The sequence below is a fragment of the Petaurus breviceps genome, unplaced genomic scaffold, assembly GCF_028583685.1.
Source record: "Petaurus breviceps papuanus isolate PSGF00001 unplaced genomic scaffold, PetGlider_PUasm1.0 174, whole genome shotgun sequence".
Taxonomy (NCBI): domain Eukaryota; kingdom Metazoa; phylum Chordata; class Mammalia; order Diprotodontia; family Petauridae; genus Petaurus; species Petaurus breviceps.
In genome coordinates this window covers 52,692,688-52,715,736 of record NW_027185761.1, presented here as the reverse complement: position 1 = coordinate 52,715,736, position 23,049 = coordinate 52,692,688, and the positions used below count along the sequence as shown (strand labels likewise).

Here is a 23,049-nt window from a genome sequence, read left to right as displayed (position 1 = left end):
ATGACTCTGCAACCAACACCAGTATTACAATACATTTCCCAAGGGTGACTGGAGGCTGACTGAGTTTCTGAACCCAAATAAGCTTGTTTTGAGTGTGAGAAGGTCGCTTGGCTTGTCCAATGATGAGTTCTCTTAAGGTCCTTATTGAACTAAGGAGATGACAGTATCTTTTGTACTCAGTCAAAATGGCGGGCCTTGAATATCAGATGCTGAGCTTGAGAATTGCCTTTCTGAACCTTGGGAAATGGAGTAAGCGGTGAAATCCATTTGGTTCTGAAAATAGATAGATTTCCTTCTGTCAGAGAGAAGCTGGGAGTGGTTTTCTTGCATGTCCTTAGTCTTAGACCCCAAGTTTTTCAGATGGTGGAAGTGTCTCTGAGGACAGCGACTTCAACAAAGAGGTGTTTGTTCCTATAGACCTTGAGAGACCAGCATAAGTAAGGCACAGGTAACATCTGTGATTATAGAATCTTGCTCCTTAGGCACAAGACACAAAAAGAGCTGACAGGTGACATTTATTACTTAAGTTTTTTAATAATATCATCATTTTATCAATCATACTTTGCTCCAGCCAGTTCACAAAAATGGTGTGAGAGCCTGGGGAACGAGGGCAGGTTGTTAACATTGAGTGTTCTGCTGGTTGCATGTAAAACCAACACAAATACGGTGCATAGCCAATTGACCTTGAGATAAACATCCTTTGGAGATCAAATGGCACTCTTCAGACTTGAGTGAAAAAGGGATATGTTTTGTTAATAGATGGGAAAACAATGCGTAATATAAAGCAAGGCTCAGTGACTAGTTTCTGGTTAACAAGCTCTTTCCACTGAAAGATACTTCCCTTCATGGGGTGTAGAGGGCGTTCAGGGAGGACTCACACCTCCAGTGTGAGGGCTGCCTATCTGCCCTTGGTGTCTACCTGATTCACCCAGCTCTTACCTGTGGCTCCAAGAAGCTGCACAGCTGCCACACCCCAAGCAGATGGGCTAAATCACATTGAGGGTGACTGACCAAAGTCAGACCCCTCCGTGAGTTAGGGGAATATCTCCCTGAGGCACATGATGACTTCCCACAGTGGGATGGGTGAATGAATACAGTTTGTTCCAGTGCCCATGAAGGTGACTGAAGCAGGCTCTGTGGAACACTGAGAGCTTGGTCAGACATTGAAGATGCCAAGGTCATCTATATCATCCTGGGCCATCGGCAGTCCTCTTGACTTTTGTCTTGTTGCAGGACTTTGATGACTCTGGACAGAGAGAGTGAGGTTGATGGCTTTGTGCAACTCTGCCTCACTTAAGTCCAATTCACCCACAAGACAAGACATCACCCTCTAGGTCACTGGTCCTCTTTAAGAACAAAGGATGAACAGCTTCACTTCATAAGCTTATAGGAACATAGATCTAGAGCCTTAAGGGACCTCTTTATTCAGTCATTTTCACTCATGACCAACTCTTTGTGACCCCATTTGGGATTTTCTTGGCAAAGATACTGGAACAGTTTGCCATTTTCCTTCTCTAGTTCATTTTACAGATGAGGAAACTGAGGCAAACAAGGTTAGCTGATTTGCCCAGGGTCACACAGCTAGTTAGTGTCTAAAGCCAGATTTTAACTTGTATTTTCCTGCCTTAGGTGGCCCATTATACCACCTAGTTTTGTGCAGAAGGTCATTGGTCCCCTATGGTTGAGGGGGTCAGGAGATGGCATTTGAGCTGGACCTTGAAGGATCTGTAGGATTTCGACTGGTAGAGCTATTGGAATGGAGGTTTTCCAGGCATCAAAGCAGTGTGAGCCAAGGCACTGGGGTGGTAACAATGTCCAGGCTACGTCCATTGAATAGTAAGTCATCTGGTTTGCCAGACCTACTTTTGTGGCAAATGGCAAAGTTAGCACATATTTCTTAAGCACCTACTCTGCGCCAGGCCCTGTACTGAGCACAGAAAAGCAGCACTTTGTAATGATCTGAAGAAGCCTCATTAACCCTTGTAACTACATTTAAAAGCTTATTACTGGGGAAATGGTCAAGACCTGACAGAAGCACCAGCCCCAGCATCCCTGAGCACTAATTGATGTGATGGCCTTAAGTAAATATCACCAAAGCCAATGCTCTGGATTGGACTGATAGAGAGATGGGTGCCTCTCTCTAAGCAGAAGTGTAAATTTGCTTTGGTTAATTCTATATCCATCCAGGAAGGCCCCGACTATGACTTCGAACTTCCTCTCTCTTCGTTTACTGACCTGGTGGAAGGTCTCCTTCTGTATGATAGTCAGATGGAGGCATTTTTTTGTTCCCAAAACAAGGTTCAGGAGAACCTTGGATCAGGTCCTGGCAATAAGTTCCTAGAATCAGACTCTTCCATCTACTTAAAATGACCTCTCTAAGCCCTCTCTGGCTTCTTCTATCTAGGGTAGTTCTGTTTAGGAATTCTGCATGAATGCGGTGATCTGCCCGGTGGGAATGTGTGGGAGGGTGGGGTCAAGTTGGGGGAGATACCTCTTGATGTCTCAGATACACACAGAAATGAGTGTTCTTTTACATGACACATGGCACCTTGACCCCAAAATAGTGGTGTCATTTTGGTCCCCTTTGAGAACAAAGGACAATAGCCAAGCATGTGACGTGTGGCATAATCACCTCCCCACTTTCCATTATTTGCCCTGATAGAGAGGGGTTGTGGCTCAAAACTCTAGACCTTCAGTCAAGTAGAATTTATTAAGCACCAGGTACTGTGCTAATAAGCCTTAGGGATACAGAGAAAGACACAAGCAGCCCACGCCCTCAGGGAGCTCAAAGGTTCATGGCGGATACAACACGTACATACGTCAATATATTCAAGATACAACAAAGAGAATAAAAGGTAACTTCAGAAGAGAAGGCACAACTGGAGGGGGCCTGGGAAAGACCTCCAGAAGGAGAGATTGGAGCTGAAGAAAGCCAAGGATTCTAAGAGACACAGGAGAGGAGAGAGAGCCTTCCCAGGATGGGTGACGTCCAGTGCCAAGGCACCAATGGAGAAGATGGAAAGTTCTGTGGGAAGAACATCAAGAAGGCCAGGCTAACTGGATGAAGGGGTGAATGAAGTAGGGCAAGGGAGTAAAAGTATACAGGAATGGTAGAAAGGGAGAGTCAGGCTTTGAAGGACTTTAAATGCCAAGAAGGGACTTTACATTGATGCTGGTTTGCAGTGTCAGATGTCAGATCCTTCCTTTCCAGTTTACTTTCTGGATTCCAATTTACATTGGCTGATGAAAAAACTAGTTTGGTTTTCCTGAGGCTCTCACAGGGGAGAGATGCTGAGACAGAAGCACAAGTGGCCTTGAGTTTTTTAAATGGGCCCAGACAGTTGAATACTGACACAGTATTGGAGGATGTCATGTAGTGAAAAAAAATGCTAGATTTTGGAGTTAACTTGACATGGGTTGTGGTCTTAGCTTTGTCACCCACTACCTGTGTGACCTTGGACCTGTTTCCTCTGCTGTAAAATTTTGTGGGTTGGACTACATGGCATCCATCTCTAAATCTCTGGTCCTGTGTTCTTGTTGGGAGATAGCTTAGCATAACCCATAAAGGGCTGGCTGTGGAGTGGGAAGACCTCTGAGACTCCTAGCCATGTGACTGACCATAATTCAATTATTCAGCCTCTTGGTGCCCCCAGGCATCTCTATGAGACTACAAGTTAGAGAATGCAGGGATATAGGAGCAGAGGCACTCTCCACACCAAGAGGGCTACATACTGACGAAATCATGGCTATAGCTCCACCAAAAAATAAAAATATTGTCTATGGGTATGTAATATTGCATATACTATGAGGCTTAATCAGTGTGCTATCAGATTTACTGAATTGCCTTTTCTCTCTCTTTTTTATTCTTTGTTACAACGAATGACTCCCTCGTGTAAGAGAGATATATTTAGAAGTGAAGAATATGTAAAAACAAAAGAAAGATAAAATTTGCCCCTCCCCAATAATCCTGTCCTCTCGTGAATTATGGACTTTTACAAAATCTTAACCCCACAGATGACCACAGTCGAGTGAAGTTAAGGCCTTTACCAGGAAAAGATTCGAAGCACAGTGACTACATTAACGCAAACTATGTCGATGTAAGTGAGAACCATTTCGTCAGCCTATCACAAAAATGAAGAATGAATAACTCTGCTGAGATGTTCCTATGCCCTCTCCATAGCATTGGGTGGACCTGTCCCCAAACCCTAAAAACACCCAATCTGGGGGAGCTGTTCCTGTTATTCACTGACCTGCTGTTGGGGGGTCGGCTGGGGCTGCTTTGATCTGACTCACTTCCATGATTGTTTTTGAAGGGCTATAACAAAGCAAAAGCCTATGTGGCCACACAGGGACCTCTCAAGTCAACCTTTGAAGATTTCTGGAGGATGATTTGGGAGCAGAACACCGGGATCATCATCATGATCACAAACCTTGTGGAAAAAGGAAGGGTAAGAACTTCTTGACTTGAACCTTCATCCCACCGTCCCAAACTCCTTGTCCAGAACTGACTTATTTGAAACTGAGGATTCATGTAATAGTCTATTTGATTTAGGGTCTAAAGGCCTGGATTCAAATCTCAGCTTTACCATCTTTCTGACCATGATCAAGTTCCATCTCCTTATCTGTAAATTGAAGAGATGGGAACAGATTGTCTCTGCCTGTGACCAAAAGGATACCAATTTGTAGTTTGCACCAGTTCTGGAAATCAGGCTCAGATCCAATATTGAGTTCCTCCTTTTGACTTTTCTCAAGTGACTGACTATGCCTTGCCTCAGTTTTTCCAGGTTACGTGGGAGTCAACTTACAAAGTGCTAGACTTAAAATCAGGAAGACTTCAATTCAAAGCCACCCTCTAGCCCTTGATAGCTATATGACCCTGGGCCAGTCACCTAATCTCTCTGAGCCTCAGTTCATAATCTGTAAAATGGACCTAACAGCACCTGTAGTACATGCCTCTCAGTGTTTTTACAGGATTCAGATCATAAACAGTATTTAGCAAACATTAAAGAACTAATGTCCACTATTTTTACTGAATCTTCTCAATGACATATGTATGTCATCCATTAAGGAACTACTGGCCAAAGAATACTACTCCCATTTCTACAAGTGAACATAGAGCTAATGCTTCCCCCAGCATCTCCCAGAGTCATGCCCACCAGAGGTGCACAGTAGAGATGAGGAGAGGAGTGGGCCTGGGATTTCACCGCCTGGAACTCAAAGGGAGAAATTCCCACCCCACCCCCACCCCCAGTACACCCTGCCGGGACCCGAGAGTGGGAGGGAGTTCACAGAGCATAGATAGGGTACATTTGGTGCTTAAACCCTGGTCTTTAGGCGAGCTCTTTATCATCTCTCAATTTTATGCTGCCTCTCCCTTGCCCACTAAACCCAGTATAAGATGACTCCCTTACAAGAAGCAACAGCATGGCCCTATGGTTTGGAGTCAGGGAGACCTAGGTTCAAATCCTGCCACTGATGGGTCCTTCCTGCAATGCAAGGCAAGTCCTTAACCTCTGAGCCTCAGGCAACTCCCTCCAGTGGATTCACTAAGCCGTAGATGGGTTGTATGCTGGGTTGTTAAAGAGAATTTCTCACACCAGAAGTTGCTCCTGCTTATTTGATCACAGATCCTCTATGTATTAGAAGACTTTTCTTCTATTCTGACTGACATGACTACTTTCTTTTTTCTTTCTTCCTTCCTTCCTGCTTTCCTTTCTTTTCTTTCCTTCCTTTCTTCTATTCTTTTTCTTCCTTCCCTTCTTCCCTTCCTTCCTTTTTTACCTTCCCTCCCTCCTCTTTTTTCTCCTTTTCTTCCTTCCCTCCTTCTTTCCTTTCTTCCCTCCTTCCTTCCCTTCTTTCTTTTATCCCACCTCCCCTCCCTTCTCTTTTTCCTTTTCTTCCTCCTTTTCTTCCTTACATTCTTTCCTTTCTTCCCTCCTTTCCCTTCCTTCTTTTCTCCTACCTTCTCTTTTTCCCTTTCTTCCTCCTTTTCTTCCTTCTTTTTCTCCTTCCTTTCCTTCTTTCCTTACTTCTTCTCTTTCTTCCCTTCTTCCTTCCTTTTTTTCCTTTCTGTCTCTCAGAGAAAATGTGACCAGTACTGGCCAACCGAGAATAGTGAGGAATATGGAAACATTATCGTCACACTGAAGAGCACAAAAGTTCATGCCTGTTACACTGTCCGTCGTTTTTCAGTCAGAAACACTAAAGTGAAGAAGGTATGTGAGTGGGCCACCATGCTGGTCTGGGAATTATGAGAAAGTCTTTTGACTTGTTTTGTAGATAACAGGTTGGTTTTTTTAAGCCACCTTTTCTTTAAAGTATTAACATCAGTGTTTTAAATCCCTGTCACATCTGTGGTATAAAAAACAAAAACACACTCTCTCAGCCTCCATTTCCCCATCTGGAAAATAATAGCTCCTTCTTGCAGTTGTTGTGAGGATTACAGCCCTTAAAGAACCACAGAGATGTCAGCTCTGATTTTTAGTCATCATTATTATTTACTAATGACATTGTACATTGCTATATTATATTTACTTCTGGTACACAGAACTGAGGGGATGGATGACCTTCTCTTTCAAAGAAATTCCTTTCTTCTTCCCGTCCAGGGTCAGAAGGGAAACCCTAAAGGTCGCCAGAATGAAAGAATTGTGATCCAGTATCACTACACCCAGTGGCCTGACATGGGAGTGCCAGAATATGCCCTCCCTGTGCTGACGTTCGTGAGGAGGTCGTCAGCAGCCAGGACGCCAGACATGGGACCCGTACTTGTCCATTGCAGGTGAGACCAGCTTATCTAATAAATGCTGATTTGACCGATTCATAAAAATGGTCATGCTAATAGCTAAGAATCAATTGATTCTTAGAAGAATTTGACCTCCATGAAGGATGTGATGGGTGGTCATAAGGAGAACCGAGGGTAGAAGCCCAGGGACCCTGGCTTCTGGGCCTTACCCTTTCACTGATTGGCTCTACAACCTAGAACACTTGGAGCTTGGTTTGCTTATTTGTAAAATGGAGAGAAACCCTCCCAAAATACTGTCACAGTGCTTGAAATACAGCTGTGAAAGGTCTCTGGAGAAGTTAAAAGCCCTGTTCAAAGTTAAAAGGGGAAACGCAGTCTTTGACAGACTCATTGAGGCATTCGATTTACAGGGAGAAGTTGAGTGGAAAGCATGACCCATCTCACCTTCATGGTGAATGTGTCACCTTTCCCACTAGCAAAAATTAACCCCCATGTTGTTGGAATGGGAGGGACAGTGAAGAGAGGGCTTGGAAGTTGTCATGGAGACCTGGGTTCAGAATGACCTCAGCTTGAGGTCATTGAGAGGGGAACATTTCATTCTTTATATTTGCATCCTCATTACCTGGAACATAGTAGGTGCTTAATAAATGCTTGTTTGATTGATTGATTCTAAGTCCTCTCAATAATCCCAGCCAACTTTCTTAAGATGATAAATTGTGGACTAGTTGCTGCTCTGTATCTGGGAAGGAATCCACACCAGGAGTTCCCTTGACCAATACAACCACACTCCAGACCCTTCCTTTCCCGTACCCCTGCTCCACCCCCCGCAATGTCCTTCTACAAGTAAGTGTGTTGTGGCAATTGGGATGCATCTTGTCGTTAGAATTCCTCATAGGGACTCTATTTTGGGGAACTGTCCAAAGAACTGCTTTAATAGTAAGCTAGTTGGTACAGGGAATGGAGCCTGGATTGGAATCCAGAAAGACCTGAGGTTGAATCCTACCTTGGATGCAAGTCACCTAATCTGTCTGTGACTCAATTTCCTCATCTGTGCAACAGAAATAATAATAGCGCCTGTCTCACAGGGTTGTTGTGAAGATCAGATGAATTAACATAGATAAATTCAGTCTGTTATGTGGAAATAAATGTGCAACAGCCAGATTTGCAGAAGCCTTGCTGGTACTGTCCCCTGGATGGGGAAGCTGCCTAGTTTCATATTTATATTCATTCCTAGCATCCTAATTTTGAAGTTGGAAGGGGCCTTCAAGTCTATTTGTCAGATGAGGAAACTGAGGCCAGGGCCACTGAGTGTCTTACCAGGGTCAGGCACAGAATTATGTTCATGCTTCAGGCCCATAGGAAGGGCTGTGTGGTGCAGCGGGAGGAGCTGGGTTTGGAGTCAGACGACACGGGCTTGAGGCCTAAATGCTGCCCAAACCAGCAAGTCGCCCCGCGGGCCTCAGTTTCCTCATCTGTAAAAGAGGAGGCTGTCTCTGATGGCCAAGGAGGTTCCTTCTCATTCTAAACTTATGACCTCTAAAACCTCTTCCCCCTTGTGTCACATCTTTCCATTTCCATAAACATCACTATAGAAGCTTTAAAATGTCCTAAAGGAAGCGGCATTTTGGAAGACCTCCTGTGAGTATTGCCCACCCAGACAGACCAGTCCCACTGAAACGCCCCCTTTCAGCAGGACCGTTGTACTCAGAGGTCAGTTTCTTCTTTGAAGGCCTGGCATGGCCTCAACTGCATGTCCTTGGTGTCTTACAGTGCTGGAGTGGGCAGGACGGGCACCTACATTGTCATAGACAGCATGTTGCAACAGATAAAAGACAAAAGCACAGTTAACGTCCTGGGATTCTTGAAACACATCAGGACGCAGCGTAACTACCTCGTCCAGACGGAGGTAAGCCATGAGGGTGGTGCTCTTCGACCACAAGCCACTGGCCACTAATCAGTCTCCTGCGAGAGACGCAGCTCACCCAGGTACTGTGCTCTCGTGGGAATTTCAGGAAGCAGACCCAACTGTCCATCAGGGCTTGGGGCACTGGAGGTAATGTTGGGTCTAGAGGTAAAACAAACTGGACAAGGAAATAGCAAACCACTCTCGTATCTCTGCCAAGAAAACCCCAGATGGGGCCACCAAGAGTTGGGTGTGACTGGAAAATGAATGAACAGTTGAACAACATGAAATTCACAGCTTAATATACAGGAAAAAAGGGAGACGATGATGGACCTAGCTCTGTTGCTAGGTTCTGTGGGGATATAAAGAGATATATTCTATGCTCAGAATTTACTCTCTAATTGAGGGAGACAAAGACATTGATTAAAAAACTAGAGAATGATTCTGAAGTAATCTATAAAAAGGTAAGAGAGTATGGAAGGTTGTGTGTATGTGGATATATAATATATGTGTATGTCTATATAATATATAACAATATACATGTGTGTATATTAGATATTATATAGCATATACTCACAACCTGCCACTCTCTTACCTTTTTATGTCATAGCTATATAATATATATGTATTATGTATACACATGCAAAATGTATACACATGTTTTATACACATAATACATACACACATGAACATACATAATATACACACTTATACCGATACATATATGCATGCATATGTAGCGGCAAGCACCCCAAGCACGTCCTCAGGGTTTGCTGCTACCACAGGTTCTTGGATCTGCTTTGTTAAAGGAAAGCAACTCAAAATGGGTTAACAAGCTTACTTTAATCAGTCAGACATATATCGTTTACCTTGTTCAGGGGAAAAAGGTCAGCACCCCGAGCTTCAGAGTATACAGACAGAATTATCAAGACATTAACAGATCAAGTAGACAGCTTTCCAAACTGTCCAACCATTACATCCCTACCCAGTCAACATCTGGGTTTCCACATCTGGGTTTTTCAAAGCCGGGGGACTCTCAACAACGGCTTCCCATAATTCAGATCAAATCACAGAACACTTCTCAAAGTGAGTCCCAAAACAAAGCTACACATCAGGGCTTATATAGCCTTCTCCTGGCTCAGAGAATGTAACAACCTTTTGGACCCACTGGCCAATCAAAAAGTATCTACTGAAAAACAAGCCTCCCACCCCAGGCTCCACGTGCACTTTAGCCTAGGGGCAGGGAAGATCTTTAAAATTTACATTCTCATTACAGCATACTGTGTGAGTACATGTGTGTACATGTATACATACACACAAAGAATTCAACACAAAGGCATGAAGATTGTGGGTTAATCTGGGGAGACTTCCTAGAGGAAGTTTCTGTGGTTATACATCTGTCTTCAATGATTACCTGATTCCCAAACTCGACTGACCTCTTGCCTTGTAGGAGCAGTACATTTTCATTCACGATGCCTTGTTGGAAGCCATTCTGGGAAAGGAGACAGAAGTCGCCTCTAATCAGCTGCATAGCTATGTCAACAGTATACTCATCCCTGGTGTGGGAGGGAAGACACGTCTAGAAAAACAGTTCAAGGTAATGCCTCTCATCGCAGACAAAAAGGCTGTGATACCTGTCACTTTACTGACAAATCACTTCACCTCCAGTCCTCAGTTATAAAATGATAAAATGGTTTAGGAGAACCCTGGCCTCTCCCAGCCTGAAAGTCAACAGTCCGGTCTTCTCTGGGCTACTTTAGATAGACTGAAATGTGTTCACAGGCAAAATTCCATGATTATATTTGAAGTGTATTTAACATAGAGGCCAAGGAAAGGAGTGGCCTCACCAAATCACAAAATGGGAGTGTCCAGTCAGTGCAGACCTTATAGGAAAGGCTGTTATCATGTCAGTAACAGCTGGCACCTGACTGGCCCCATACAGAGAACAGCAGATTTTCTTAACAATTTCGAAATCTAACCAAAGCACCAGAATCACCCTTAGACACATTGTTGGTCAGTTTGTCAAATAACTACCATGTCTAATTGGTTGATAGAAATTTCTAGATCCTTCTCTACCAAAAATAGCCTTTTGAAAAGCTATTGTAGTAGCTGATTCACCTTATCTTCAATAAACAGCAAATACTTAATGGGTCCATTAAATATATAATAAATAATTACATTTACATTTTGATATAAATATAGATGATATATTACTATAGGTGACTGTGTATAGCAAGGATTTCCAAAAGGCTTAGCACATTTTAAATCTTTAATAGATTATAGAAAGAGGTAAGAAAAGTAGAATTTAATACAGTTACCCCCAAAAAGCACCATAGATATTTTTCATGAAGATTTTATTTTAAGCATTAAGATAGGGTTCAAAAGCCACAGTGTCCCCACTGTTAATTAAGTTCACCTTGAATGTAGTGAGAAGTGTCTGCTTTACTTGTAGAAGAAATGGAAATATCACATTGGCGGGGAGGGGGGGAAGGGGAGTGCTTTAATAGCTTAAAACTGTGTTAAGACTTTTGGAACATCATGAGCACACATCTATGCATGTGAGTGTGTATGTGCACATATATGTACATGTCGCCTCCCCCCGTAGAATACACCCACCTTAAGAGAAGCAGTTATTTCCTTTTGGCATTTCTGACCCCAGGGCCAACCACAGTGTCTGGCCTACAGTAAGCATTTAATGAATGCCTGTTGATTATTGATTGATCGATTGGTTATCATGTAATATGTGCAATACACTCTCCTAGGCACTTAGGATGATGCAAAAATAAGTAAGACTCTCTAAAGGTAAGATTCTAAAGAATCTCTACCTTTAAAGCACTTCCAGTGAATGAGGGAGAGGAGGCAATAAACAGGTGCCCAGTTAAATATTATTAAAGTTAAAATATCCATCAGCAGCTATCAACTAAGTGCCTACTATGTGCCAAGCACTTTGCCATGTTCTGAGGGCATAAGTGCAAAGAATGGAACAATTTCTACTCAAAGTTTTGTATTCTAATGGAGGGGGAAGACAGTGGGCACATGCATGAATATATACAGCACATTTGTAGAATCTGTAAGAGACCACACAGGCATAGTGGATAAAAGGCTGAAATTCCGTCAAGATGGCGGCAGCACGTCACCAGTCTGGGCAGTTTTCCTTTCTGTGCTTATATCCTCTCCAGAAACCAGCTCCTTCCATCTGAATCTCTGCTCCAGAAATGAAACTGCCAGACCAGTTAGAGCAGGTGCCAAATGATGGGAAAATGATAAATGGGCCAGCGCTGCCTCCCATCCCCTCCCCTTGCTATGGTCATATGGTATTTCCATCACTGCTACGAGTAAGGCAGACTCTTGGCAGCCCATTGAAGGGGAGCAATTAACAGTGGGGACACAGGAGATTTTAAAACCCGTCTCCATACTTAGAATAAGACTTTTATAAAAATACTTGAGGTGCCTTCTCTGACTTTTTCTTATGTCTTTCTATACTACCCATACCATTCACATTTGCCTCCCGAAAACATTCATCCAACAAAGAGACTGGCTCATTCTGGTGAAAAGCCTTATAACTGATTCTTTCAGGGGCTCCATCCACCTCAGAAACTCAAATAGAAAGGGACAGCTTACAAGAGTCAGGAAAAGTCCAGGCAGAAGGAAAATCCAAGAATCCTGCCCAGATCGAGTGAACTGTTTGCTGGCCTTAAAGCCAGGGAGACCTGGGTTCAAGTTCTGCTGCTGCCACATGTTAGCTGTGTGACCCTGGGCAAGTCACTTAACATCTCATTACTCTAGGCAGTTCTCTAAGATTCTAAATTGCAGAAAAGGTGCTGGTAGAGGGAGGTTGGTCACCTGGGAGTCCCATTTGTCAGTGGAATCACTGGATCAAACGTTATCACTTTCCCCCATCACAGGATTACCTTTATTTTTAGAAAAGGAAGCCTTTCCCTGTAGGGTGCTAAATGCTAAATGGGTTGCGGAATAGCAAAAAGCTAAGGAAGTCAACACTGGAGTTAAACCCATTTACTCTAACGTAAGGGATAGGAAGCCATCTCTTGGCTTCTGGTCCCATACGGTTCAGATCATGTCTGATTTCTCTGTGGTCATATCATAGCATTAAATATGTTCTTCTTTATTATAAACCATCCTGCAAGTCAACCAGTTAGCTCTCAAGTCCAGGAGCCTTTATTAAGCACCTACTGTGCTCTACTCAAAGAAAGGTAAAAGCAGTCCCTGCCCTCAAGGACCTCACAGTCCAGTGAGGGGAGAAAACTTGAAAAGCGCCTATTCCCCAGCATCAGATTTCAAATGAGAGAGCGCCACGCCTCACCTTTGATTGGTAACTTGCACTTGCCCAAGTCCCAGGTCTCCAGGAATTACAGAAATGTCCACATTCCCCAGACCAACACCTCCCATTCTAGTAGGAATACAGAACTGATTGTGACCAGACTTGGGTCTTCCAGCCACTGGTCCGTTCTGCCGAGTAGTGGAATGAAACGTGTCTTGTTTTCTTTCAGCTGGTCACACAATGTAACGCAAAATACGTCGAGTGTTTTAGTGCACAGAAAGAATGTAACAAGGAGAAGAACAGAAACTCATCCGTTGTGCCAGGTGAGCCTGTCACTTATCCAGATGATTACTGGGAGTGGGGTTTTGGTCACGGATTGTCCTTGAGTTCTGTATGGAGAGGCCAATGTTAGTACGGAGAAAACAGTAAGCTTTGTCCGGCCAGAGCTGTCACAGACCTTCCCAGCACAAGTGGATGGGGTAAGGGTGGGCTGCACAAGCAGTTGGGGTGAGGGTGGGCTGCACACGCAGTTGGCAGATCCATTAAGGCAGCCAGGTGGTACAATAGTTAGAATGCTGAACTTGGGTCAGGAATACCTGAGTTCAAATCCAGTCTTAGACACTTAGTCCCTGTGTGACCCCAGGCAAATCACCTAACTTCTCCTGTGAAATTAAGGGGTTGAACTCAGCTGCCTCCCATGTCCCTTCCACCTCTAAATCAATCACCTAGAATACTATTGAGAATAAAGTGTGGAGTAGCAGAAAGGGCTGCTGGGTCTGAAGTCTGAGGACCTGGGTTCCAACTCTTAACGCTGTGTGACATTGGACAAGTCATTTCACTTCCTTACCTGTAAAATGAGAGGGTTGGACCAAATGACCTTTGAAGTTCCCTCTGCTCTGAATTTATGACCTAAATGACATAATCTAGTTTTTGTTTTTGTTTATTTCAAGTTTAAATAGTAAAGTTCTGCAGAATTTTTTTTAGCCAAGTGGGTATCACTCAAGTCTTTGATAGGAAGAGTCATAGATTCCAAGCTGGAAAGGATCTCAGTTGAGTCTAGCACCCTCATTTTACAGATGGGAAACTGAGTATCAAAGAGGTTCGGTGACTTCCCAAGATCACAGAGCTAATAAGGACCTCAAGTGGAATTTGAACCTAAGTCTCCAGACTCCTAGGGCACCGTTCTCTGTCCACTTAAGGGTTAAGGGCTTGTGATTTTCTCTGTGAGTGTCCTCTGAAAATCTACATTCTGAAACCTTCAAGAGTCACTGGCCAGAAAACTGTTAGCATCCCTCCTTATAGATATGAGGTGCCATCTGCAATGCACCTGATTAAATCATTTGGGCAGGCCGACTTTCCTACAGTGACAAACCCCCTTTTCCCCTCCCCAGCCTTGTACATCAGGGCATGGAGGTGGATTCCTTTGAGTGCAGGGTTCTGGAAGAGGTTCCTAGCATGACAGTCAGCCAATAGACAGGGATCTCATCACCTATAAGGGACACTGGTTTCTCACCTAGGGGCTACAGTCTGTATTAGAAAGGAGCAAAGTACTGGGTTTGGTTTGGTTTTGAGAGGCAGTCAAGATTAAGTGACTTGCCCAGGGTCACATAACTAGTGTCTGAGGTCAAATTTGAACTCACACTCTCCTGTCTCTAGGGCCAGTGCGCTATCCCAAAGTACCGTTTTTACATACAATTGTGGTCCAGTGGGAAAAGTCCTGACTGTGGCCTTGGAGGACATCAGTTCAAATCCTACCTGTGAATACGTGTGTGTGTGTGTGTGTGTGTGTGTGTGTGTGTGTGTGTGTGTGTATTTTACCTTAGGGAAATCACTGGCTCCTCTCTGGGCCTCAGTTTCCTCATCTGTCAGCAATGGGCTTGAACTCAAAGAATTCTAAGGTCTCCTTCAGACTCTAAATTGATAATCCTAATGTCAACCACCTTGAAGCCTCCTGCCGTCACTGTGCACCCTGCTCTTGGCCATATGATCCACAGCGAGTACCTTTCCAGCAGTCAAATCCAATTTCTGAAATGACTCTTGTGCTAGGAATGTGCCGAAGCATTTCATTTTGCCAATAATGCTGAAGCCTACTGAAAACATAGATGGTCTTGGGATGGGGGGTAGGAGGGTGAAGAAGGACTTAACTGTCCTTGGGAAGGTCTTGGGAAATCCAGATCTGTAGAATAATGAAGTGATGGTTTTGCTTTTCTCACCATAGCCGAGCGTGCCAGAGTGGGGCTCGCACCCTTGCCCGGAATGAAAGGGACAGATTACATAAATGCATCCTACATCATGGTGAGACATCAACTCTTAATTATAAGTAAAGTCAATTAACCAGAAAAGGTTAAAGAGAAGGTCCCAATAACTGGCTGGTTTCCTTAATAATCCCAGGGGAGAGCATGGGCATATCTGGAGTGTGGAACCTTGAAGAGAGGGCAACTGCATGAGGAAGGGCACAGAACCACCTCCAGAAGGCAGGGTGGGTGCCTTTGGGCTGGTTTGTTGCTTTTTTAAAGATAATTCATTTTGATTGTTAATTTCACCCTTCCACATGTTTGAATAAACGTTGAAATTAGTGTTAAGCAAAAGCAACGGGGGGAATTGCCAATGGGAACCGAGTTGGAGGGGAAAGTGCCTGCATGTTAGCAAAAGTCTATTTCCAAAGGAGTCAGATGCACCGGCTGCCTTTTGCAAAGCCGTTAACGCTCTCTCAACAGAAGTATGTGTGTCAGGGAGAGCACAGGTGTCACCGCGGGTCTTTTTCCTTCCCCATTAAAGGGCTATCACAGGAGCAACGAGTACATCATAACCCAGCACCCTCTGCCACACACCACGAAAGACTTCTGGAGGATGATATGGGATCATAACGCTCAGATCATCGTGATGTTGCCAGACAGCCAGAGCTTGGTAAGGAAAGCACGATGGCTGCTGCCCACCAGCGATGGGGCCATGGAATTCCTTGGCTATCTTTGCAAGCTGGCGTCAACCCTGCGTTCTAGAACGATTTCACATGACTCCTCACACACTCTGTACAACTGCCTGACTAGTGCCTTGCCATTTCCCATACACAAGGCTTCATCTCCCACCTCCATACCTTTGCATGGGCAGTCTCCCACACCAAGTATGCTCTCCTCCCTCACTTCTGTCTCTTGGAATCCATAGCTCCCTTTGAGGCTCAGCTGGGTGATCTTGGGTAAGGCATTTCCTGTGTCTGAGTCTCCGTGTCCTCATTCATAAAATGAAGATGTTGGATTTGATGATCCCAAGGTCATCTACTGAGGCCTTTCCTAATCTCCCTGGCTGTTCTCCCACACACACACAGACGCACACATACACACACACTCACATATGCATATGCACACAGACATTTATATTTATTCATATATAGACATACTATATACATATATTGTATATGCATATATTTAGGTTTTGTGTGTACTTATATATGTATATACATATGTTATATACATATATTTAGGGGTTTATATATGATGTGTACATATAGATTTATGGTTTTATATATATATTTATATATCTATATTTTTCTCCTCACACACAGGTTTTTCCCCTTTTTATTGGTCATGGTCCCCTTTAGCAATCAGAAGCCCATAGATCCCTCTCAGACTAGTGTTTCTAAGTAACTGGAGGAAATGCCAAAATGCAGTTAGTGGTTAGTGAGAATAAAGGTAATGGGTTTTTCCCCCATACGGGTTTACAGGAGCCCTGTTAGCTCTCCACAGTCCCCAGGGTAGGAGCCTCTGCTCTAATACCATGTATGCTCTTTGAGGGTGGGAACGATTTTCATTTTTGCCTCTGTATTCTCAGCGCCTAGCAAGTTATCTGGCACATAGTAGGCCCTTAATAAATGCTTGTTGAATTGTATTTAATTTTAAAGCCTAGACAAATGGCCTGCCTCTGATTTGTAAAAGGAGGGGATTGGAGTCGACAGCCCCGGGGTCTCTTCCAGCTCCAGATCTGTGCTCCCACAGTCCCTTTCATGGTTGAGCTCACAGATGTCACATGCCCAATATTTGTCAGTACTCTGCCATGGAAGGCGGCAGAAACCTTTGAACCGTGCTGCTTTTCCTGCCCCTGCTGCTGGGCATTTTTAATTGCTCCATCCCTCACTTTTCCAGATCTGCCTCATGCTCAACCCTACATGTTCCAGGTATAAATTATTTCCCTAGAAAATATGAAAAAGAAAATCATACAAATGCACGATGACGTGGTACTCTCACATCACGGCTTCGACTTTCCAGTGGGAGGTGACAGGAGGGATGAGTTGAGGAGAGGGGGGTGGGGTGAGCATGACCCTCTCTGCTTCCCGAGACATTATTCCATCCTTCTCCCCGTGGGCCAAAGTAAAAGATGGCTTGAAGGAAGGAAAGTTGAGTCAGGAGAGAGCTGGGTCTGAATCCCCTCACTATATGACCCTCCACAAATCTCTGACCTCTCTGGGCCCTGACTTCCTCATCCTCAAGGCAGAGATCATGACTAGTCATAGACTTATATTTGACGGCCGTTGAAGCCAGCCTCCTCGTTTTATAGATGCAGGCATAGAGGGGTTAGCCAGCTTGTCCAGTGTGACCCAGGTAAAAAGGAGCAGAGCTGGGTTTTGAGCCTTGGTCTTCCAACTCAAATTCAAGTCTTCCTACCACAGTCAGAAGTTTAGTAATTTAGTAAATTTAGTAAACTCTCACAGGGTTGCTTTGAGAATCATAGCTTTGAACCTAAAAGGAACCATCCTCATTTTACAAATAAGAAAACTGAGGCCTAGGGATATTTAAAGACTTGCCCAAAGTTACTCAGAGTCAAGATTTGAACTCGGGTCCTCTGACTGCAAATTGAATGCTTTTTCCAATAGGAAAAGAACTTCAAAAGTCCTAATACCATATATAAACATGCTAGATGATATGAATGTAGGGTGACAGAGTGAATACTGTAATCCTCATGGGTGAGACTGGCACCAAGGCCAACCAGAGTCGAGTCTGTCTGCCCCTGGCAGGTATATCCTGCTTCTAGAATCGCCCCTGCCTTAGGAAGTAACCGCAGGTCATTAAAACGCCCTTGAGAGCCATGAGGATCAGTACAAGTCTTGAGTCCCAGGAAAGGAGCATGTGGTTGAGTGCGTAGGTCTTGGTGACATGCGTTTGACTCTCTTCCCAGTGAGTAGGAAGGGGTTTCTTCCCTCTGTTGCGTTCTGCTGGAGCTCCAATGCCTGCCCGGGCACGATAGGATGAAAACAGAGCTGGGAATCTGAAGCCAAAGCTGGGGTGTCAGTTTCCAAATGAGCTGGCAGCCGGGACCCGCTCCCCGCGGCTTGGCGCTGGGAGGCAGGGGGGGCGGGCCTGTTGGGAAAGCATACGTTGGTTAGCCAAGGCAGGATTCTGTCACTGCCCCTTAGCAAAGAAGATGGTCCTCCAGACCCGCTGGGAGCCTCTCGGCTCTTCGCCAGATACAAAGCCCCTGTGCCGTGGGGGTTGGTGATCACAGGGAATTAGAATTGGCGTAACCCCCTGGGCCAGTGCATTGATGTTTCTCTGTTGGAGCCACAAGAAGCAGGACCTGGCCTCAGGATTCTCCCGGTGCTGCCTGCCAAAAAGAAAAGCAGCTCCCCCCACCCCCTAATTTTACCTGGAAGCCGCTGACCTGACAGAATTACTATGAGTATTCCACTGTCTTTGGTGCCAGTGGCCCCACATATGGCCACATCAAATGAGTTCATTTGAATTATAAAGAGAGGCTCTAGGAAAGGCCTTGACTCACAGCAAACACTTCATAAAGGTTTCTTGACTGACTGACCTTTGACATTACAGGTAGTCAGCAACAAATCAAAGAAATGAGGTAGACAGCGTCTATTCAATATGCCGTCCCCTGAACCCTGCCTATATGACTGTGATAATGATATCTACTTAGCTATTGCCTAAAAATATTTTTTTTAATACAAAACCTGAGATTTTACTGGTGAAGGGAAATCTGGTGAGGAAATTTCCTTACCAATGTTGATCACAGCCCCTCTGCCAATTAACATCCTAGAAAGTCGCCTGGGGTACTAAGGATGCAATGCTGATGAGCCTGGGACTGACTGAGGCCTTCCTGCCCCCAGGCCAGGCTCCCGCCTCTGGCCCACAGGGCTGGTGTCAGCGCCCTCCACTCCCAGCTGTGTGGGCCAGAAAGCATTTTGTGTCTCACTTAAGTAACTGAACCGAAATCGTTCCCAGACTCGGGATGAACTGGGACAAAAAGAACGCATTTATAATAGAATTATTCTGCTCAGAGCGCAGAGTGTCCATCTGCTCCCTTACTGGGCTCCCCCTCTGGAGAGGACAAATAAGTGGCAAAGTGGATAGGTCAATGGGTTGGTGTCAGGAGGACCTGAGTTCAAATCCGGCCTCAGACATTTACTAGCTGTGTGACCCTGGATAAGTCACTTAGCCCTGTCTGCCTCAGTTTTCCTCATCTGTAAAATGAGCTGAAGCTACAAATGGCAGACCACTGCAGTATCTTTGCCAAGAAAACCACACATTGGGTCACAGAGAGTTGGACACGACTGAACGACAGCACAGCGTCCTTCTCAGTGCTCCCATACCCCATTCCAGAAATCATCTGGAGAGGAGCAACTCTGAGCAGCTTTTTAGAAGCATGCCTAAGCAAATAACAAGTCTGAGTTGAATCTGGAAGTTGGGTGAAGTAGACAACAGAGCGCTACACTTGGAGACCTGAGTTCTAATCTTGCCCCAGATTCTGACAAGTCATGTGACCCTGGGTAAGTCACCTTACTGCTATAAAGCCTCATCTCATTCTAAAATGAGGGGATTCAATGTGAGGGCCTCAAAAGCTCCTTCCAGCTCTAAGGCTGTTACCCTATGACTCTTGACTAACCAGTAGTTGCTCTAAAAGGCAGAATTGTGTACTAATACATAACTGGACTTGGAGCCAGGAAAACGGGTTAAATCCCATCTCCTATGCCAACTAACTGTACAACCATAGGCCAGTTATTTGTTTTGTTTGAGCCATTTAGGTAACACAGTGGATAGAACGCTGGTCCTAGAGTCAGGAAGACCTGAGTTAGAATCCAGCCCCAGACTGGATGGACAGCTGTGGAACCCCGAGCAAGTCTCAACCTCTGCTTGCCTAAGTTTCCTCCTCTTTAAAGTGGGGACAATAATAACATCTCCCTCCCAGGGTTGTTGTGAAGATCAAATGAGATACTATTTAGAAAGCACTTTACAAATTTTCAAGCTCAGTCGAAACTTTAACTCTCGTGATTATTGCTATCCATGGTCCTCAAGCCCCCTATCTGCAGAATGGGGTTCATGATCATTGTACTCACTACTCCCGGGCTTGTGAGCAGAGATTTGCAGACCTCATCAGTCTCTGTAACTGTGAATCGCTGACACTGTTGACTTTATGAGAGGAATGATCCAGCCAGAAGCTGGCCAGTCTTGGGATCAGGCCTTATTCTCAGCAATCCACTGACTGACTAAAGCTGCCAAAAACTAGAAATTAATTTTTTTCTCTACCAAATGCTATGTATTTGTAATACCAAATTCAGCATTTGTAAATCATTCCACTGACCTGTACTTCTACAGAATAATTACATGGGCCGTGCATTTCTCTTAAGGCTACCATTTGGGGAGGTCTTGAGGTTGTTGGTGTTTTCGTGAAATGTCAGGCAAAAATAGAAGAATGTGCTTGTCTCATGTTTTGAGAGTCAGCTCAGTAGCCAAAGGTTATGCACTCTGCTGCAAACATTTTCCCAAGAGTAGCACATTCTTTCTGGAAAAAAATCTATTGTTTGACCCCTAAACATAAGAAAAGAAAAGATCCATAGCCTTCAAGGTAATGTAATATGATGGATAGAGACCTGACCTCGAAAACAGGGAGACCGGGGTGGGGGGGGGGGCGGTTCAAGGTCAACCTCTGACATACACTGGTTGTGTGACTGTGGGTAGGTCACTTCCCTTTTCAGGGTCCCTGGCAATTCTCTCAGACAGTTATTGAGAAAGGGCATTAGTAGAGGGAGTTTGGGCACCTAGGTGGTGCCAGGCCTGGAATCAGGAAGACTCATCTTCCTGAGTTCAAATTTGGCCTCAGACGCTTACTAGCTGTGTGACCTTGGGCAAGTCACTTAACCCTGTTTGCCTCAGTTTCCTCATTAGTAAAATGAACTGCAGAAGTAAATAGCAAATCCCTCTATTATCTCTGCCAAGAAAACCCTAAATGGGGTCACAAAGAGTCAACCTCACAAAGAAACAACCCAACAAGAGTTCTTTGTTTCCTCCCTAAGCAATCAGAACCTTCTACCACAGGCAGGTATTGCTGTCTTAGAGGATATCCATCATGGTTTCCCAGGTCATTTCTTGAAAAGTATGTCCTGGGACACCAGCTTTGCCTCCAAGTTGTTATAAAGAACAGCTCCTTTTATTATGATTTCAAATTCTGCTTATGTCACAGCTGCTTCCAATTGGTCTCATCATCCACAGAACAAGCATTTATTAAGGCCAGATACCATGCTAGATGCTGGATGTACAAAAACAAAACTTTTCCTGCCCTCAAGGAGCTTACGTTCTCTTGAGGGTAAATTCATCATGTCCCATGGGTTCAGTTATCACCTCCATGTAGATTTCCTGATCTATATATCCGGGCAGAGTCAGTCCCTTGCACTCCAACCCACATCACCAGAGGATATCTCAAACTCAATGTCCTGTGGGCACAGGTCCAAAAGAGCGCTTGCCATCTTTGCCCCAAATCCCATTCCTCTTCTGCCCTTCCCTGTGACTCAATGGAACCCCCTTCCTGCCAGTCATCCTTGTTGCCTTGGTGGTGTCCTCACTTATGTGTTCTCTCTTAGCCCATACAGATCCAGTCAGTTGCCAGATCTTGCCATTTCTGTCTTCACACCCTCTCTAACATGGGTTCCCTTTTCTCCACCCACTCAGATCCCACCCTGGCTCAGTTCTCTATCACCTCGGTCATGACATTCACCTCTGAAATAGTGTCTCCCAGCTCCAGTTCATCCCCTCAGGTGGTGGCCAAGGAGATTTTCCATAGTACACATCTCATTATGTTGTTCCCCTACTCGGTAAACTCCAGCGGCTTCCTGTTACCTCTTAGATTAACAATAGCAATAATAACTAACATTTATATAGCACTTGCTATGGTGCTAAGCACTTTACAAATATCCCATTTGATCCTCACAACAACCCTGGGATGGAGGTGCTATTGTCACTATTCCCATTTTACAGAAGAGAACACTGAGGCAAATGAGTTAAATGACTTGCCCAGGATCACACAGCTAATAAGTGTCTGAGACAGGTCTTCCTGACTCCAGGCATGGGACTAATGCACCATCTGGCTGCCCTCAAATATGAACTCCTATGTTTGACATTCAGAGCTCTTCACAGCCTGGACTCCTTCACCTTTCTAGCATTCTTACACCTTACTCCCCACCACACTCTACATTTTGATCAGGCTGATCTTCTTGCTGTTCTGTTCACACAACACTTTATTTCCAGACTCCATGCCAATGCTCTGTCAGTCCCCTGTCCCTGGAATGTTCTCCTTCCTCAGTTCCACCTCTTGGAATTCCTGAATTTCTTCAAGATTCAGTCCATGTGACCTTGTACATGAGACCTTTCCTGCCACTAGGACTTTCCCCTCCGGGTCACCTTTTATCTACTTAGGGGTTTTATGTATTCCTTTGTGCACATTTGGGGTCTGTCATTAAAATGTAAGCGTGTTGAGGGCAGAGGTGGTTTCACTCTTGTCTCTGTATCTCTAGGACCCAGCACAATAGCTAGCATATAGTCAATGCTTAACCAATGCACATTTATTGACTGATTGATTGATTGATTGATATAAAATGCATACAAATACAGAATAATTCAGGTACAGGAGGGGGCGGATCTGAATGTGTTTCCTACAGGAGGTAGCACATGAGTTGAACTTTAAGAGAATCTGCATTTTCTTTGAGGTCTGGAAGTGAGGAGGCATTCTAGGCATGGAAGGCAGCCCGTGAGTGGGGAGAACAGAGCTCTCAGTCTCTGTAGTAAATCACCCCCAAGAGAGCAAACCACTTTGACTGCCTTTATCCCAATTAACTCACGTATTCCTCCTGGATAA

The 23,049-nt window shown here is 44.6% G+C and overlaps 1 protein-coding gene across 3 annotated transcripts in view; it reads left to right on the top strand.

The window, feature by feature from the left end:
• Positions 1-23,049, top strand: part of PTPRG (protein tyrosine phosphatase receptor type G) — a 783,084-nt gene that overhangs the window by 740,523 nt on the left and 19,512 nt on the right. For all 3 annotated transcript variants that reach the window (XM_069084201.1, XM_069084200.1, XM_069084202.1), the window contains 9 exons: positions 4,015-4,097; positions 4,314-4,448; positions 6,081-6,215; positions 6,606-6,778; positions 8,513-8,648; positions 10,096-10,242; positions 13,154-13,247; positions 15,143-15,219; positions 15,703-15,831. In XM_069084201.1, coding sequence (XP_068940302.1) covers positions 4,015-4,097; positions 4,314-4,448; positions 6,081-6,215; positions 6,606-6,778; positions 8,513-8,648; positions 10,096-10,242; positions 13,154-13,247; positions 15,143-15,219; positions 15,703-15,831 — 1,109 coding nt within the window. The remainder of the gene's footprint in view (positions 1-4,014; positions 4,098-4,313; positions 4,449-6,080; positions 6,216-6,605; positions 6,779-8,512; positions 8,649-10,095; positions 10,243-13,153; positions 13,248-15,142; positions 15,220-15,702; positions 15,832-23,049) is intronic.